Consider the following 20,709-nt stretch of genomic DNA (forward strand, 5'->3'; position numbering starts at 1 on the left):
ATGGTTGTCTGTTGACCATGTTGAGTGAACAGAGCTAAGTATCCTATTTGCTCTCTTGGGTGTCAGTTTATTGAAAATAATCCAATAAAATCTAACTTGAAGAAGAAGTGGGTTGCACTACTTTTTACTCAGAAAGTCCTTACTGGAGCAGATGTGAACTATGCTTATCAGGTAAAAACTCTCCAAAATTGTGAAAACAAGTCAACAGAGGTCCTCTGAAGAAAGGGCAGGAAGATCTTTAGTTGCATGAAAAACTCAGCTTGACAGTGTTGTGTAGATAAAGTGGTAACAGAGGAGTAAGATTTTCAAATAAACTCTAAGTCTCTATGATTTTTCCTTCTCATCCCTACCATTCATGTTTTTTTTCTGCTACCTTCTTGATCCTAATCATTAAACCAACAGTCATGCCAGGAATTTAATTGTGGAAGTTGGGGTAGATGCCCAGGATGTACCATGGTGATTGACCAAGATTGCTTCTTGTTCCAGGAATCAGCTATGGTTTGAGAGGGCAGTTGCCTAAAGAACTTTCCCATATATATTCTTTCTAATTACTTGTCAAGTAACATTGCATTTTCTTTGTAGGACTTTTTAATATACTGGTTGCAGCTATTCTCTGCTAATTTATATCACTTGTCCAATTGAAACTGAAAATCAGCTTTCCTGGTAAAGCTCATCAGCCCAATTTCTGCTACTATTTAGATATTAGCTCTAGGGCCATAGTTTTAGCACCTGGTACTTTTATATTTCTCTTTAATTAAACCCAGATGTAGTTAATTAAAATTTGCATCATGAAAAGTTTCTCTCACTCTCTCTCTCCTTCCAGTTTCCCATTGTCCTTGGGATGACATCCAAAAATAACATCTTAGATGATTCTTACTGTAGACAAAGTGAATGCAAACTAAAAGTAATGTAAGAACAGATACAGATGTAGGCTGCAAGAGTTCCAGATCTGCCTACTGGTATATCTGAAACATCCTGACTTCTTCAACAAAGAAAGCTCTCTGTCATTTGTGAGCGTCCCACCCAAATATGGAGATGGTCTTAGACTGTTTGTTTACAAATGTGCATGGGTGAAGGTATTATTAACAGTGTACTGAGAGTGCAGCTTTTGTGAGGGAAGCAAAAGGTCAGCTTAGCTAAGATCAATGTAATAAGCTTAGTCAGGAGGAATTGCTAGCAGTTAGGAAAGCTGAGAGATGAGAAATTCCTTGATGTACCAAGATTTGGGGGAGGTGAAGGACAGGTTAATAGTGGGAAAAGGAAGAAAATGGGCGTATCTTAAAGCATGTGTCTTGAGATAGGTAGAGTTTGAATTTTTTGTATTTGAGAATTTTTTAAAAATGTGACATGCAACACCTCTAAAAATAACTGCTTAAATTATTTATTAAATTCTGACCTCAGTTTATGGTGCTCATATCACCAGTGACCTATAAGGCTGGAACAAAATTCCACTATCCAATTTACACCAGTATCATTAAGAGCCAGTTTGGCTGTCATTCCCTAAAAGTGTGCTTTTTTCTATTTAAAAAACCACTTGATTTCCTGTTTTAAATACCTGATTTCTGTTTGTTTGGAAAATCTCTGTGCTATTTCTGGAAGGAACCTGCCCAGTTCTAAATTCCTGCAGACCTGAAAAGGGGCAGCTTTTCTTGGTACCCCTAGCTCTGCCTCTCTCAGGCTTCACAAATTCCTTAGCTTGTAGGAAGAAGTCCTGCTATCCTCAGAGGGACTGTATCTCTTGATGGGTGGCTAGGCATTGGAACTGCCACATGATAGCCTAGTGTTCCATCTGGTGTCACATGTGTTTACAGTTGGTCTTTGACTGATTTGAGGCTTAATTAGTCAATACATATTTTTTCATACCATGTTACCATTATGTCCTCATTTTTTAGATACAGTATAATGGTAGAATATCAAACTAGGATCTGGGTGAGCCAGGGTCAAATCCATACTCTGCCATAAAGTTCACAGGATGACTTTGGACCAATCATTCTCTCTCAGTCTAACCTTCTTCTCAGGCTTGTTAGAATAAAATAGAGTGGGGAGGAACAATATTAACCACCCTGTACTTCTTGAAGGAAGCATAGGATAAAGGTATTCAGAATAAATAGCCAAGATTTCACCTCCTTCCCCTCCTTTAAAAAGATTACCTCTCTGAAGTCACAAACTTAAGAGCATGTTTAAATGCTTTAATGGGGATTGTTTCATCTCAAATATACCTGTAAGACATTACTTGTTTGACCATACTCTCGAGATAAGCAAGTATCCCTGCACAGGCACTGTCCTGATGGGTAAACCATTATAAATAGGGAAATTATAGCATGTGAGAAGAAATAACAGACAATGCAAATCATTTTGCATATTGTAATGATAGAAGCTATCCAAATAATTGGCTGCTGGTTGTGGTGGTGGTTTTTAATGTTCTTGTGTTTTAATGTTCTCATATATATTGGTCTCCAAGCAGTTCATGAGTGAAGAAAAGATTACTGACCCCCTGTTTCACTGAAGGTCTCATTTAGTATCCTCCAAAAGATCTCTGGAAACAGCCATCAGAAAAACCTGGCAGTGGTTGTCTGTTTTATGGGACGGTATTTTGCTGCTACTGGGCAGCATGACCCATGCTGCTGTCGTCTTCTCTGGCATTCTCTGAGTGGCTCCTTGTATCAGAAAGTTTTTTGGGGGTGAATTGGCAGCCATCTCACCCCTACTCAGGTGTTACATTTGCTTGTTTTTAAATCCACAACAGTCTGATTAACTAGCAAAAATCTGGCTAGACAAGGTATAGATACAAAGGGTAGGATAAGTACAAGGGATAGGTACAAGGAGCAGGGCTTTGCTTTCACTGGGTCACAGATGTGTGTATTTTTAACCTGTATGATGTTTTTACTTTATTAATAGACTTAACAGGTTTTATGTCGTAAATGTTCGTGATAGTTAGCTGCCTCTAGTCCTAGGAAACAAGCAGTGTATAAATTATTTACATAAATAAAATCTCTTGGATGTTGTGAATCACAGTAGCTCCAAGTGTCAAAAGTTTTAAACCAAGCAACTAATTTTTACAACACTGAAGCTCGGAAACTGGTACAGATTGTGATAACCAACAAATAGGCTCATGAAAGAACCAGCTAACACAATAGGCGTGAATATCAACAGGAAATAGAACTTGTGGATTTTTTATTCCCCCCCCCCCAAAAAATGGGTTTTATTTTATGCAATCACTACATCAAGCTGCAAAGAAAACAAGTCTAGAATAGTAAAGCTCTGAGACAGCATCCTTTATAGATCACAGCTCCAAGCTTCAAGGTGGAAGCTCCTGAAGATAGGCAAGGAGTCTTCTAACAGTAGCATCAAATAGCCTTGATAAGAATCGGAGCATCATAACAGATCCTCTGTGATTGTCTCCCTTTTTTTAAGTATCTAAAAATTGTCATGATCAGGCATGCTAATGGAATAGATAGAATTCTGTTCCAATATAATCAGGCTTTTACTGTGTTCTTTAGATGACTTTATGTTAATTAAATAATTTTATCAAAATAATGTAAGTAATATTGTCATCTAAAATTTTTATTCATTTATCTCGATCTGGATGTCTATATATGGCTTATTTTTTTCTCAAAGGGTGGTGGTGTGGTTCACTGAGCCTGGTAATTTTTAGTTGGTTTCCTATCCTTGACATTGTTAGTGTAAATTAAATTATGTTGCACCATCAATTGGCAGTGCTGGAATAGTTGCCACTTCTGTAGTGATAACCATTCCATCTGCTTTGTGCTAGTAGCCAATAAAAGCAGATGGTGTTGCACTGTGTTGAAATATGTTGTAGATTTCCTTTTTTAATAAATGGGAGAGCTTGGATTTACAATTTGTTTTCCATGCTTGCTTGTTTTCATTGTTGAAAAGGAGTTTGGATATTTCCATATGTCTGTGATGTATCATTAGTGCTGTAGCTTCATGAGTTTATGCCAATAGCTTTTAGTATCATTTCTTAATGCATTTCAGTCTACATTAATTCAAAATTCTATAGTTTGACAAATAGGTTTGGTTTTATGGCCCTAGTTAACATTGAACAATTGGCATTTCGTGAGCCGAGAGGCATTTCTTTCATTTGCATAGGATTAAAATTTGGAGATATTTAATCAAGAATGTAGATGTGACAGCAGTGTGTTCCATTGTTTATAAGAAAGATGTTTAACCAATTTATGATAGTAATGAAACTTCACAATAATAAATCTGGACTCTGAGCCAAACTCTGAAAAGGTGGCATAGAAATATCCTAAATAAATAAATGTGATATATATGGGATTAGGACCCTGCTGTGCCATTTGGTACTGGTACGAATTCTGGAATATATACTGTTTTAAAATTGTACATCTGTGAGGCATTTGTATAATGTGTATGTTATACATATGTAAATAATATGAATCTTGAATCTATGAAACATTTAGGGAAGATACCCTTCCTCCCCTTTCTGTAAGGAAGCTATCAATTTTTCCATCAAGTGACAGCTGACTGATGGTGACATTGTAGGGTTTTCAAAACAGATGTTCAGAGGTGGTTTGCTATTGTCCAGTTCTGTGTCATGACTTTGGTATCCTTTGGTGGTCGCCCACCTGAGTACTAGTAGCTAGGGCTAACCCTTTTTAGCTGACAAAATCGGGCTAGCCTGGGCTTTCCAGAGCAGGGCCGATGGTTTTCAAATGGTATCATAATCTCCCTAAGTTCAGCAGGTCTTAAACATTTATCTGTAATGCTAAACTTATTATTTCTGAAATAATGTCCTAAGCCTTTGTGTCTCAAAGGCAGTTCAGTTGCATGTTGTTTTTCTTACACTGGTTGTAGAAAGGCAGTCAAACAAATGCAATATTGTTTGTTTCAACTTGGATTTGTCTACTGGAATTAGTGTACATACATTGCTGTTAGTTGGCTTTATGCCATAATACTTGAAGCTTCTCTCTATGCATGTATCTGAAGTAGTATTTGTTTGTATCTTTAGGGACAAAGTACTCATTTTCAGAATTTTATTGGGCTACTAAAGTTATAAAGAACTGGTTACATTCTGATCAGTTCCATGACTTGTATGAATCCAGGGTTTGTGAATACCAAATGACCTTAAAGAGCAAATCCCAATATAATATTGTTTTATGATCATAGTAATGACAGACTTTTGCTGCAAATTGAAACCTGCTTATTGAAAAGGAAGTGATCTTGATTTCAGTAGAACTTCTATAGAACTTTCTCTATAGATGTGCTTTTGGTTACAGCTATAGCACATCTTTGTTTTCAGCTGTACCTGTGATCTTCTAAAGTATATTGAATGTTGTCCGAAGAGCTACTTTTAAGCATACCAAGGGGCTTTGGCATACCCACTGGGAATTTAAAACTTTTAAAATTTCAGCAAGAATTCCCTTGCTATATCATAAACTTCCATTGAAAGTTTTCTCAGTTTAAAGAGCTTTGCCATGAAGGACTTGAGTAGAGGCGTGCAGCAAAAAAAGAAAAGAAAAGAAAAGTGATCCGGATATATTGGAGCTGAACAAAATTTGGTAGGCTTGGTTTTCTGAGTTCCATATACTGTTATGGTATTCAGATCTGGGTTTTCCCTCCAGGTTTCCATTATTTTTCAGCTCCATTATTCACAATGGAAAATTGTATGGGGAGAGGCCCTTGCGGTGTTTTTAAAGGTTCTGGCACCACAATTTCAGGGGAGCTGTAATGTAAAACCTAGGAAAGCTATTGAAGCAATTGCTGAACCAACCAATGTAACACCTGATAATCTGAAACAATATAAAACACAAGAATCCACCCACAAAACACCAAAATTTATGAACTCAACACAAACTAATTCCAGCAAAGAACAAACTTAAACAACAACACTTGAAAGTTACAGAATCCCACTTAAAGCAGCCTGTACCAAGCCAGTACCAAGACCCAGGAGACAAAGAAACAATAGGGGGGCAGAAACAAGTTTTGGCAGCCTGCAAATGCCTGCTTCTGAAATTCCTGGTTAATTCCTACTTAATCTTGAATATTTTCAGGACTCTCTCTTGATATTCCAAAAAAATCACATATATATTTGGGGGAACTAAATATATCTGAAAAATACCAATAGGATATTTTTCAGATATATTTTTGGTTCAGTTTTACCTGAATTCACATTCCTAGATTGGAGAAGCTGCTCTGCAGAAAACACCTTTGGCATTGCAAACTACTTGCATTGTTCTTTGGATTTTGGCCATAGAAATCAAAATGTGCTTAGAATTGAGGTGTAATAACTTTTTGAAATGCTTTATATATTTATTTGAAATTCTTGGTTTTATTCTTTTTTTAAAAAGGGCATATTCAAGTTAAGTTTGGAAGCCACATGTTCAATTCCTTGTACACTTATACTGCTTTGGATTGTAGCTGTAATTAAGAAAATGATATTGGATTTATATCCCTCTCTCCTCTCCGAAGAGTCTCAGAGCGGCTCGCAATCTCCTTTACCTTCCTTCCCCACAACAGACACCCTGTGAGGTGGGTGGGGCTGGAGAGTGCTCTCACAGCAGCTGCCCTTTCAAGGACAACCTCTGCCAGAGCTATGGCTGACCCAAGGCTATGCTAGCAGGTGCAAGTGGAGGAGTGGGGAATCAAACCCGGTTCTCCCAGATAAAAGCCCACACACTTAACCACTACACCAAACTGGCTCTCCACATCATGAATATAAATGCCGCATATTTCTTACAATGTTTTCAGTCTATCACTGAATTTCGTAAGTTTCTGTGACCTTTTCTTGATGAAATGCTGTTCTCAATTGTTCAAAGCATTCCCTGAAATATTTGATGGGGGATTGTGTGATTTAAATATTATGTTCAGACAAATTCAGAGATTTACATTGAAATTGTTTTCGCTGAAGTAATACTTGTAAATTTAAAAATAATATTGCATTTACTTCAACGTTATTTAAATTGGGGGAGGCAGACAAAGGCTCACCTACTCCAATCTAAGCCCACTGAAATAATTTTTAGCACATCCTAAAAACCATGCGTGATAGCTTGTGTACATAGCTGTTACTATTTCAACAAATGTATCTATGCCATGTTAGTCACTGTAGGACCTCAGTTTCATTGGCTATAACATCATTTCCCTATCAGATTGGATATTACAATATCATTTCAACCATGTGATAGGATATATATTAGTAAACATTGTAACTTTGGCTGTGCTTATCAGATCATAACCAATCAGTTGAATTCATAACTGGAGTTTTGGATTATTATATGTATTTGTAATTTCTCTCTCTTCCACACTTATAAATCATTAAAACGTACATATGCTCTCTCAAACAATGGCTAAAGATAATCTGAAAAACATTCATTACAGGTTTGAAACTGCCAGGTTTGCTTAATATTGCATTACTAATGGAATCCATTCATTTTTATTAGCTTTACAAAACAGTGAATTTTTAGGAATGGAAAGCACTAGAAAACTTTCTAGAAAATTTTCTGCCTCACCTTTCTAAAAGGAAGAAGTAAAATTTCTTAATAGTTTTTATATAGAACTTTTTAGATAAAATATTTGATTTCCCAAAACTTTCCTCCCTGTTTGAACCCTCATAACTGGCACATACGTGGAGACAGAATATGGAATCTCCGTTTGTTTATGGAGAGATTTTTTTTATAAAGAACAGCCTCTGATCTTTGGACTCTTCTGTTCAAGTTGATTGGTCTTAATTTGAAAATATATTTATTTTTAGAGAACTAGAGGAAGAAAACGAAGCTTCTTTCCAGAAGAAGAAAAAATTGAGGTTGGACTATTGTAATTTATTTATTTTAAATTGAGTCAATGATCATATTAATATCTGAATAATGTGTAAAGTTTTAAATGTCTTTGCTTTTTCTGTTTTTCAATAATAGGAACGCATTCCTAGAGAAAGAAGACAAAGGCAGTCTGTAGTACAAAAGAAGCCAAAGTCCGAGGATCTAAGAACTGAATGTGCCACATGCAAGGGAACTGGGGACAATGAAAATTTAGTGAGGTATGTTTGATGTGACCATTTCCAGTAGGGTTAAAGTTCCATTGTCTTCACTTTCTCATCATAACTATAAAGAACACCTCTTAATGCAGAATGCTTTTTAACAAAAAAAAATCTGTTATGGGGGGAAATATTGCTTTGGAAACATTGATTTGATCCACCTTTTGACTTGCCACATATATTTATCCTACTATTTTTGTAACATAGAAAATTTTATCAGACTTCATGGCTGGTGTTAATAGCAAGGATACGCAGGCCAGATTTTTTAACAACATATTACAGTGTCCACTGCTGATCTTACACATGAGAAATCCATGTGAGGTTAGTAACTTGTAGTTGACTGCTTTAAAATATCTGGTTGTTTTAGCCCAGTGCAACCCCCCTAAAATGCCTCATGATGACATGTTTTCCTATATTGAGTAATAGTAATAATCTGACCTGTTTAAGATTCTTTTATGATTCAAGCACAGAAGGTGCTGTGATCAGATGATTAACTTATATCCATTCACTACTTAAGCAAAATAAAGTGGTTTGTGGCTGTATATGACCCTTTATTTGCCTGGCAAAAATAGAATGCTTTCATAAAGAGCTTGACTTGCTGTGAAACAAAATTAAGATACGACTGATCTGAATATCTGTTTCAGACAAGATAATTTGTCTTATGAAAAGTATAAGCTAGAAGGAGCCTTTTGGCCTTCTCTGTAAGAAAATGCACAAAGATCCCTTCATTTTGTTTTTTTTGAAACAAGGATTCAGAAAAAAATTCAAACTAAAAAATGGGCAAGTTCCTGTGGGATCATAAAGTGGAAGGATTGCTCTAGGAGATAAGTGTGGCAAGCCAGTTAGGGAACAGACAGAATAGTCTGAAGTAAGTGCAGTAGGCATGACTGAGAAGTAGGTTATGACAGTTGTAGTATGTGCTTCTGTTCTAGAAGAAAAAACAATAATACAGAATCTGAAGCAATGTTTGACAGTATTTTAATTGCGAGTTTATAAAGATATATTTAATGTTTGTCATTTGAAACCCTACTAAAATATTGTATGTTTTGTTATTTTGTGAGATGAATAGTGAGCTGCATTGGGGAAATGAAATTTTTAGAAGTAGAGAATTTGTCCTAAAAAAGATGTGCAGTTTCTTATTAATTATGAAAAGAAAACTACAGTATTTTCTAAATCTCACAATAGGTTGCTTCTTCAGAGATTCCATGCACTACAAATAAGGTCAAGCTACATACTTGGTGTTTCTTTGTAACATCCCACACCATGCTACCAAGTTGTAGCAAGAACTGCCCTTCTGAACTGTGCTCTTCCTGTGGCCACCTGTGCCACCTACATATCTTGCAAGGAAGTTTACAGCAGGTACCTTGACAGCAATGCTGTGATTCTGAAAGTCAGTGTTACAGTCCTTTTGTTGCCTTTCAGCGTCTCAGCATGGCTGTATGGTTTTTTAAAAATAGAGAATTGTTTTTACAAGTCTGTAATCAGCAGTCTTTATATGTGTATATTTTGGACTGTATTGAAGAGATTTCTAAATGTAGTGTCAGAAATTAATGTTTTATTCAAACGGCTAACGTTTGCTCTGAGAATTTATTTTTGAGATGTTGATCAGTTTTTCACACTTAAAATTAATTTCTTTATGTGCATTGAACAATATGTTTGCTGGGCTCTACAAGTCTGCAGCAGTGATGTTGTGTCTGTAATTTTGGTAAAGCACCTGATCTATGGTGGTATGCCAGTGTAACATAATGCAGCCAACTGTGTGGTGAAAGGTGGTATTCCTGTATTTTAGAAAAATAGTAATATGTAAACATGAGCATGTATTAACTAGTACAGCAGTTCAGGCAGTCTTTCTGTAGTTTTTTTCAAAAATGGATTAATACTACTTTTTAAACATACCAAACCTCCTTTTGTCAAAATTCTTCACTGGAGATCTTTGAATTCCCTTCTTTTATTGCTTTTACTCTGCAGCAACCTTTCATCAGCAATGTCATTTAAGGGATAGGGTTTGGTGTTTGAGGTGTACCTGTTGAGAATGGCTGTTAAGTCTGAGGAGCCCCATCATTCCAATGACATCTATTATTAAATGCATCTCTTTGTCCAGCAGCCAAGGCTAAAATTGTTCCCAGTTCCACCATCTGTCAGCAGTGTGCCTTTGTTTTAAGAATGCACTGTTTTTTAAAACAGGTCACAAGAACAGCTTCTGTTCTGCCTTTCAACAGCAGCTAGGAGCATTATTGATTGAATTGATCTTGCTTCTCAGACAAAGACTGTATTTAAGAGGATGTATATGATCAATTGAAGTCTTTTGCTCTAAGAGACGTCCCCAGTTATGCGAAAACTTTACAACATTATTTGAAGCTTGCTTCCTATTTCTCTTAAGAATATGGCTTGCATAAACCTAAATACCTTTATTCCCTTTTGAAGTTGAACAGTATGTGCCCCTGGTGAGATGGTGACTGATTGCATATTCATGTAAAGTATTAGGCCAAGTGTATCTACTGTTGAATTTTCATCTGCTGTTTTTGTTCATCCTAATATTTGAAATTGTTGGTTATACAGCAAACAATATAGCAGTATATGCTATGTGTTAAACTATAGCTGGGGAGTAAATATTGATGGAAGGACTGAAACTAGATCACAGCTACTCTGAACATAATTGTGTCTGGCAGGTTTTAGGCCAAAAGAAGGAAATAAAGTAAAACATTAGTATGGAAAATGGAAATTTCTCGTTTATTGATAAAGTCTAACATAAGTCTTCTTTGGAGGCAGCTACAAAACTAGTATGCATCTCCCCACTAATTATGGTTTCAGCCATGGTGGTTCAGGGTGTTTTCCTCCACAAACCCCTCCCGCATGTCTTACCACTGTCATCCCTGCCCAAGAACCAGAAGAAATGACTCTCCTTACATCATTGCCCTAGCAATCTTTTAAAAACGGCAGTGCAAGCCATGTATAAACTGGTTTATGTGCAGCCGAAACTTTAATTTTAGTAAAAAATTAAATATACACATACATACACACACAAATACATATATAGTCTTACATCTGCTGTTCAGAGCTAAAAGTTGAGACTTCCTCTTTCCTATGGAACTCTTCTTTGATAGAAGAGACTTGTTGCATTGGGGGAAGACTCCATACTCAGCTGAGTGGACTGATAAATTACAACCCACTTTTTAATGTGTCCATTTTAGGGTCTGTTTTATGCTCTTTTTTTGCACCCCTTTCTCCCTGTCTTTAGAGGAGACATCTGATGAGTAGACATGTAATAATAAATAAACAAATAACTATGTAATTCAATACTGGTTATTCAGACAATACCTTAAGCTTTAACATTTGAAAAAGTCATAGAGGGGCCCAGTGGTCTGACCATCACTGCCTTAAAAAGTTCTTTCATGAATGATGATTATAGTAAGTCATGCACTTTTCTTTTTCTTTACTAAAAAACATTGACATTCCTGGCTAGTTTAGCTCATCCAACAGCTTGCATGTTCTGAGGGAATTTTTTTCCCTCCTGTAAACAGCAGCCATTCTTTCATGTCCTATACCAAACTGCTTTTGAAAAAACCCTCATGTTTCTTTAATGTAGTGGTTTGCCAGGTACCAAATCACTTTTGAAACCTAGTCCAAAGGCCCTTTAGGTACACAGCACTATGTGCCAGAATTTTTATTACCAGGCACATTTGTCATCTTTAATTTTTCACAATAATTTTTTTAAAAACATAGTTTTATAGAAAATATTATGTAGCCGTTTGTATCACCCTGGTGAAAACTGATAGTTTGCAGCTGTCTGACAACATGGCTTTAGTTCAGTGGTCTCCATCCCATAGATATGGACCTTCAGATGAGCTCCTAAAGATACATACTATTTTTGTTTGTTTTTGTTGTTGCTAGCATGTATGGATAGAGAGCAAAGATGCCACCTTTTCCCGCTGTTGGTGCACATGTTGAGAGAAATGACAGAATAGTGGGGCAAGGTTCCCCACCTGTGGAGAAGATTTATGGCTCTGACCCATGACTTGTCTCTCACTGTAGTATACTACCTTATGTTTAGCTTGGGTCTCATGTCATAGCTTTCTTTGTCTATTGTCCTGATCCTGGGCTTGACACCAGCAAGGTTATCTGGCTTTTTTACTTCTTGCCATGTGTTTCCAGTTCAGTGGGTCCACAGATCACTGCTTTAGAATGCCTCTTGAGTATATATTATGGAGCAATGTCAAGACACCACAGAATTATTTTAAATAAATAGCTTTGCTTAATATAATGTTTTTCATAAGCAAGATAGTCATTTTAATAGGCTTGTGAGTGAAAGTCCTTGTATTTTGTTGGTGTCATAATTTATAGTTGGATCTTTTTGTGGTACATTGCATTATCATTGAGAAGCTGCATCCTACTGCTTGTATTATACTCCTTTTTGATATAACATCTCCCTTGTTGCTGCTTTAGCTGATTTATTTTAATATGCTGCTGTGTATCAGCTTGTGACCAAATCTTAGGAAAGAATAGAAATAGCTTTCATATGTAGAAGAAAAACATAACTGTGAAAAAGATACAATGCTTGCCATTGACTCTTCTTCTCCCAGAGCTATTTTCTGCAGAGACTGTCCTATCTGGTCATTATGTAACAATTGCATATGTTATTTTAAGAATTGGTGATTATTTTCCTTTTTCTTTCCTGTCCCCTTCTCTGTTTTGTGTTATATATTATATTTATATCAGAAGTTTGGTATGTAAAGGTAGTAACTAAATAAGTACTTAAGGATGAGCACATCAAACTAGATGATTTAGGTGTCTTTTGTTCTTAGGAATAAAAAGTTTTCTATCCTATTTTTATTCCACCTCTTCTCCAAGGAACTCAGGGCAGCCTACACAGCTCTCTCTTTCTCCATGCTATCCTCATACCAACCATGTGAAGAAAGACTTTCAGTGGTTGGCCCAGCTTTTATGGCTTTGTGGAGACTTGAACCCAGATCTCCCTCATTGTATTCTAACATTATACTTTATACATTATACATTATGCAGTTCCAGCTGGCTTTGCCAATGAGTTCCCACTGGGCTTTTCCTACAAAAAAGCCCTATGTGAAACAATGGTGACACCAAGGGATGTGGCCTGATATGCAAATGAATTCCTACTGGGCTTTTTCTACCACATTGATTCAAGCTAAAGGATAAATAAAGGAAGGGTCTTTTTTGTGAAGAGGGTCTTTACAAGTAGTGGATTGATATTACTTGGGAAATTTATTATCTTTCCTAATCCCGTACTCTGTATTCTTAATCTAAAAATGCACAGATAAATTGAGTGTGTTCTTTGAAGTTATTTGTTCAGTATACTTTAATCTTGCCATTTGGGGTAGCACAAGTCCTCACAATAGCCCCGAATGAGTTTTGGGCTCAGGAAATGTGGGTGGCCCAAGGTCACCCAGCGAGCTTCCATGGCAGAGTAGGGATTTGAACCACACTGTAATAAAAGTATTCTTCAGAAGTAAAACAATCCAGTTTATAAAAATTCCAAAACAAATGAAGGGATCCTTGTGCAGGATATATGGGAGACATCAAATAGCACTCATAGGCTTTGAAAATTTGATGTAGCAAATATTTATAATACTTCTGGAACTAACATTATCATACTTGACATTTTCATGAAATATTTAAGCTTGGTATCCTTTCAGAACTTATGAAAATGCCATACTTTCCCCCTGGAGCTGCAAGACCAGCAATCTTTTTCTCTAATTCCAACCAACTATGATATCTGCAATGAAGCTATGCTAAGGGAATGTTTAATGGAAGCAATGAGTTGACATTGCAAGATTGTGTAGTAAGTGACTTTTACCACTGCACATAAACAGAGCACTTATTCTAAATCATAGTATCAGTTTCAGTCAGATAACCACTAAAATCACTGCACTGTGGTCTGCTGAAAATGCCATCATCCTTCATCTGCCACATTAAGCCCAGGGAGAGAAGGCAGCAGTAGTGCCTCCATTGTTGTGCAGAGGGATGAGCCCTGAACCAAAAGAAAAGATGTTCTGAAAGCACAGTAACCTTTCCTATGATGTGTGCCTTTTCCATTACATTTTTGACACAAAATGCTGCCGAATGATTTAATGGTGACATTTTGTTTTGCTGACTTCTCTTTTTTTTCTCATTTAAAAAGAAACAAAGTTGGCTCAGAGAAGGAACAAGTAGCCAGGCATTTTGAATTCCGCTGCAGAAATCCTAAGTTATAAAATCACTAAATGCAAGGTTTTTCTATAGTGCAACTAGAAAGTTTTGTTTCTTTTTACTGTATTTTTAAAATACATACTATTTCCTTAGTTCTTTAAGGATGATTTATATTGTTTGTGCAGAAATCACAAAGCATTTTAATAAACTAGGATCATGTTCTTTCTAATTCTTTCCAGTTATCAGGTGCATGGTCCTCTGCATCAGATCTATGATATTGAGCCTTACCTCTGCTTTTCTAATATGCAGTATTAGAAGCTATTGTAGAAAGCAGCAAGTAACAGTGTCAGGGCACACCAAGCCCAGACCCAGTACAAATGATCTGAAAAGGTGATTAGGCCTCCTCCCAAAGCCAGTCTGATCCAGCAGGACTTTTCCCCATAGGTAAGGGAGACAGACAGAGAGCAAGCCAGGCAGTAAGTTCTTGAATACAGAAGTAATATTTATTATGCTCACACCAAGGACATTTTTAAAAAGCAACCCATTGTATTACACTCATACACAGGAGCTATATGTACTTAGCCGCCTTGAGCCTGCCTTGGCGGGGAGGGTGGGGTACAAATAAAAATTATTATTATTATTATTAGCAGATGATACAGTTCAAATTGGAGAATCCCAACAAGTGGTGAAGGAGATTCTGGTCCACCCAGGTCTCCCTCATTTTATTATAGTTATTATACCATGTTATAATTGTTATACCACCATTTGCTAGTATTATACTTCTTTTTGTCTTGGACCTTGTATGGTTTCAACCCTTCTTTCTCAGTATAGGAATCAGCCAGATACAGCTGGGTGGTGCCACAGCTTTTTTGGGAGAACAGCTTTAAGAACATGAAAAAAGCCTTGTTGAATCAGGCCAATGGCCCATCTAGTCCCACTTTGTGTCACACAGGGGCCAAAACCCAGGTGCCATCAGGGGGTCCACAAGCAGGGCTAGAACTCCAAAAGCCCTCCCACTGAGGCCTCCCAAGCACCAAGAATATAGTGCATCACTGCCCCAGATATAGTGTTCCATCTATATCTTGTGGCTAATAGCGACTCATGGACCTCTGCTCCATATCCTCTTGAAGCTCTCTATGCTTGTATCTGGCATTATGCTAGAAGTGCAGCTCCTGAACCTTTCTGACAGTTCCACCTCCTCCTTCCCACTTGTCCATTGAATAGTAGGCGCAGCTGCAGAACAATCCCTGGATGAGCTCCACCTCCTTTTTTTCTACAAAATGACCCAGCATTTGCATATAAATATAATTCCCCAGACGTGTTAGGCCTGCAACCTTCCTCCTGTGGACCTCCCTACACCATCGTCTCATCCACACAATGACACTCCTAATTTGTGACTGTCTAGCTGGCCCTGTGCATGGAACAGACAACGCTTCTAAGAAGTCTACCTTGGAAGTCTTGGCCTTGAGTATCCTTCCTAGCAGCTGAAATGTTTGCTCCAGGACTACACAACTACATTTCTCCACATCATTGGTGTCAACATGTACCATGACCACTGGCTCCCCAGAACTATCTGCTAGCCTATATAGACTATGTGTAATGTCAACTCCCTTTGCACCAGGCAGGCAAGTAATCATGTGGTCAGTACACGGGTTTACAGTCCATCTATCTACATGCCTAAATATTGAATCACCAACTACCAAGAGCCCCTCTCCCTCCCTGTCCAGGATGGTTCCTTGTTGTGAAAGGATATTTTTTTACCAACTGCAGAAAGGATCCCTGACAGTGGTGGTGCTGCCTTTCTTGGATTGGGACCAATGTTTCCTCTAAGCTGCAGAGTCTTGTGAGCAGAAATTTTGCTTAGTGAACTACTGGCATTAACGTTGTGAGTTACTGCATAAATTAGTGTGCTCTGGTGTCATCCTTCCTGAGCTAAGACAAAAATGTGTAAGCTGGAGGCTAAAAATCTGTGAGCTAGCTCACACTAACTCAGTTTAGAGGGAACATTGATTGGGACACATCTAATAAGTTCCCTAAAGTCTTAGCTGTGTGCCTAACTGACTGTCTCAGCTTCTCCAGGTCAGCCAAACCAGGAGCTCCTTCCACTGAGCACACTCCAGCAGGCAGATAATTATGCATGTTGCACTCAGTGCAGTTCACTGAATAGCCCCCTATCCTCTACTAGCATTCTACTTCATAATCTTTAAAATCCTTTAAAAAATAAATTTCCTATTTACATAGATCTGTTTCTGGAAAGTGTCCTTAACATTTTAGAGATGTGGAGACACTAGTACCCTGTCTTCCTCATCTTGCTGCTAAAGCCAGTTGTCTGCTGAAGTCACCTGTCTGTTTCCTTGTTCCAGACACTGCTTATAGGAGCCTTAAATAAACAACTTAGGCCAAAACCCCATATCGCACTGGATGCCAATCACACTGATTTGGAGCTAACCAATAAAGAAGGATGAGCCTCTGATTGATTAACAAAAGGTATTGATGAAAGGGAGGTACTCAGATAAGAGCATCTCTCCTTCCCAGGCTGTCTTTTTAATTTTATTTCAGATGTTAATTTAGCCTTTCTAGGCTTGGATTAAAGGGGACTCTAGCTGAATAGCTTCAGCAGTTGTAGAAGGCATTGAACTGCTTGTTTTCTTATAGCAGGGGTGGCCAACAGTAGCTCTCCAGATGTTTTTTTGCCTACAACTCCCATCAGCCCCAGCCAGCATGGCCAATGGCTGGGGCTGATGGGAGTTGTAGGCAAAAAACATCTGGAGAGCTACTGTTGGCCACCCCTGCCTTATAGAAAAAAAACAACTTCTTTAAAGAATGTGAAAATTATCTTAAAAATTAGATGTAGTTTAAAATTGGGCCCCCTGTTTGTTTTTTAAACCCAGCTGTATTTAAATCCTAGCTACAGGTTTTATTGTTGTTGTTTCTGTCTTTTTCTGTTTCAAAAATCTGCCTAAGGTTAATATCTGTGAATTTACTATCCTTAGTCCCTGGTATTAGTACATTAATCTATAGGTGTAATAAAGTTTAAAAGTGATATTAGAGCATAAACTAGCCCTGTGACCTGAGTTTTAACCCTTTGTTGGATCCTCTGTTTAACTCTTCCTGTACTGCAGTAAAACTAGCCAAGAACCTATGAGCCTGTTTAATACTAAAGTTAGCTACACCTGGATAGTTTGATCAGCTACAACAGACCAAAAATTAGAACTAAACCAGAAAATTAGATAAGGACTAAAATTAGCTATACCTGAGTAGTTAGAACACTGAGAAGATAGGCAATGTTGTTACGTTTGTCACCAGATCTGGGACACTTTGGCACTAGAGTGCAGCCTGCTACCTTGCAGAGCTGGAGCTTTCTGTTTGGAGAGCCTGCTGAAAATGTCTGTTTCCCCTTTTATCAGTTGGTTGTGCTTGGATGATCATGGAGACTTAGTCGGTCTTAATCCAGGGGCATCTTTAGTATCTTGGCCAGATATTACCAGCATAGATACCACTGCAGACCAACTGAGGTGGGAGAGGCAGTCATTGCAAATTTTGTGTTCCCTGCAAAGTAGAAAAAGTATCTTTTCCTCTTGTAGCTTGTTTGCTGCAAACAATGGGAAGACTAATCTGCTTGTTGTCGCTTGTCTTTGCACAACCTTTAAGTGGACACATTTGCATCCAACATATGTTTATGCCTAGCAATCTATAAAACAAAGGTCTGTTAATAATAAGAAATGCATAAATTCAGTTACACTGGGCACAGGTTAACATTGTGTGTTAGTTAAAAGAAAGTATAATTAAATCAAGCATGGGTAATTTTAAAACATAAATTCAGTAAGCCAGTTCAAAACTCCTTTTAGGTTCTCACAGTTAGAGACATCCAGAAAGGTCACTGCTCGCCACAAGGAATTCTCTTTTTTAGAGGAGAGGAAAAGCATAATCCTCCATTAATAAACTAGAGGGATGTATCTGCATTTTAAAATCGTATTTTCTGAAGTGTGGCGAGAAAAGACAAGTTCCACAGCATGAGGTGCATGCCCTTGAGGCAGCATACAAAGAAGAAACTCTTCTTACTTAAACTTGGTGGGATGACACTCACAATTGGAATATTAGGATCGAAAGGTACAACTTACTTAAAAAGGACAGACAAATATGGAAAGGCGGAAAAGTAGCATTATATGTAAGGTGGTATATACTTAATCTGAGCATGGAAGTTCAGTTGAGATCATGAGAAGGAGGGCAGAAAGGGTTGCATCGGTGCTTAGTTCTCCTGAGTCCTGCTTTCATGCTCATAGAAATGCTGTTTGCCACTTTGGGGCAAACAGGAGTTTTTTCCAAGCCAGTTTTGCCAGAGATCCTGGAGAGTTGTTGGGTTTTTTCCCCTTTTCTTTTTTGTCATCTTCTGGGCTTGAAGCAGGGATCACTGGGTGTGTGTGTAACGGGAGGTACTTGTGAATTTCCTGCATTGTGCAGTGAGTTGGACTAGATGACCCTGGAAGTCCCTTCCAATTCTATTATTCAGTGATTTTATGAGAGTCTCTGGGTAAAAGGGGGTAAGAAATAACTGATATTATGGTGGATATCTGCTATAGACCACCAAGCCAGGCAGAGGACTTGGATGAGGCACTCCTACTTATCTTGCTGACAGTTTCATTTTCCAGAAAGTGGAGAGGGAAACAAGGGAATATGCTATCTTGGACTTGATTCTCAACAACAGGGAAGAACTGGTTGATGAGGTGAAAGTAGTGGGCACCTTGGGTAATAGTGACCATGTGATTTTGGAATTTACAATCTTGGGGAAGGGAAAAGCTGTACATAGTCAGACATATACTCAGAGGAACAGGCTTCCTCAGGAGGTGGTGGGCTCTCCTTTCTTGGAGGTTTTTAAACAGAGGTTAAATGGCCATCTGACAGCAATGTAGATCTTGTGAATTTAGGGGGAGGTATTTGTGAATTTTCTGCATTGTGCGGGGGGTTGGACTATATGACCTTGGAGGTCCCTTCCAACTCTATGATTCTATATAGGTTGGACTTAAGGAAAGCAAATTTTAACAAACTTAAAGTTATGCTGGGTAGTATTCCGTGGTGAGAAATACTTAGATGAAGGGAGTTCAAGAGGTGTGGGAGTTTCTTAAAAGCAAAATATTGAAGGCACAATCACAGACAATTCCAGTGAGAAGGAAAAATGGGAGGACCCTAAAGAATCCAAGGTGGCTCCATAGCTTTCTAAAGACTTAAGAAATAAAAAGACTTATTTAGGAAATTGAAAGAGGGCCTTATAGCCAAGGATGAATATCAACAAATCATCAGTGCTTGTAGAGAAAGAGTTAGGAAAGCTAAAGCTCAGTATGAGCTTAGGCTAGTGAGAGATGCTGAAACCAACAACAACAAATAAGTTCTTTTCTTATGTACAAAGTATGAAGAAGAGCAAGGAAATGGCGAGTCCATTATGAGGACGGGAAAGTTGATGAAGAAATGCTCAATCTGCTTCTCAGTCTTCTCTTGAGAGGGAAATGGTGCTCATCATGACAAAAACAGAACACATGAGGAAGGAAGGGAGTTGCAGCCTGGGATCAGAGTAGGGGTAGTACATAAATACTTAAGTTTCCTTAAATGAAACTAAGTCCTCAGGGCCAGATGAACTGCATCCAAAGGTACTAAAAGAACTTGTGAACATACTTTCTGAGCCTCTGGCCATTATTTTTGAGAATTCTTGGAGAACAGGTGAGGTGCCGGAAGATTGGAGGTGAGCAAATGTCCCCATCTTCAAGAAGGGAGCAAAGGAGAATCCAGGAAAGTCCCAACCCGTCAGCTTGGCATCTATACCTGGAAAAGTTTTAGAACAAATCATCAGTCAGTCCTTGAACATTTAGAATGGACATCTGTGATCACTAAGAGACAGCATGGGTTTCTCAAGAACAAGTCATGTTAAACTAATCTTAACTCTTTCTTTTTTTTAAGGTTACTACCTTGCTGGATCAGGGGAATGTTGTAGTCATAATTTTGATTTGAGTAAGACTTTTTATAAGGTTCCATACTGTTCTTGTTGACATTGGTAAAATGTGGTTTGGATCATGTTACTGTTAGGAACTGGTTGCCAGATCACACCCAAAATGTGCTAGAGAATGGTTCCTCATCCTCTGTGAGAGGAGCAACAAGTGGAGTGCCTTAGGGATCTGTCCTGGGTCCTGTTTGTTCAACATCTTTAGAAATGATTTGGATGAAGGGGTAGAGCGGATGCATATTAAATTTGCAGATGATACTAAATTGAAAGGAATTGCAAATACAGTAGAAGACAGAGTGAGGATACAGGATGATTTTGACAGGCTGGAAAACTGGGCTAAAGCAAATAAAATAAATTTTAACAGGGATAAATGTAAAGTTCTGCATTTAGGTAGGAAAAACCAAATGCATTGTTATAGGATGGGGGAGACTTGTTTGGATAGTAGTATGCCCCAAAAGGATCTAGGGGTCTTATTTGATCATACACTGAACATGTCAGCAGTGTGATGCGGTAGCTAAAAAGGCAAATTTTAAAAAGGCAAATTCAGTTT

The 20,709-nt window shown here is 37.9% G+C and overlaps 1 protein-coding gene across 10 annotated transcripts in view; it reads left to right on the forward strand.

The window, feature by feature from the left end:
• LOC132590756 (PHD finger protein 14-like) overlaps positions 1 to 20,709 on the forward strand; it is a 169,138-nt gene that overhangs the window by 56,953 nt on the left and 91,476 nt on the right. For all 10 annotated transcript variants that reach the window (XR_009556765.1, XM_060263671.1, XM_060263675.1 and 7 more), the window contains 2 exons: positions 7,730 to 7,780; positions 7,890 to 8,011. Coding sequence is in view for 9 of the 10 variants with exons in the window: in XM_060263671.1 (XP_060119654.1) it covers positions 7,730 to 7,780; positions 7,890 to 8,011 (173 nt within the window). In the remaining variant the exon portion in view is untranslated. The remainder of the gene's footprint in view (positions 1 to 7,729; positions 7,781 to 7,889; positions 8,012 to 20,709) is intronic.

The sequence above is a fragment of the Heteronotia binoei genome, unplaced genomic scaffold, assembly GCF_032191835.1.
Source record: "Heteronotia binoei isolate CCM8104 ecotype False Entrance Well unplaced genomic scaffold, APGP_CSIRO_Hbin_v1 ptg000654l, whole genome shotgun sequence".
Lineage (NCBI taxonomy): Eukaryota > Metazoa > Chordata > Lepidosauria > Squamata > Gekkonidae > Heteronotia > Heteronotia binoei.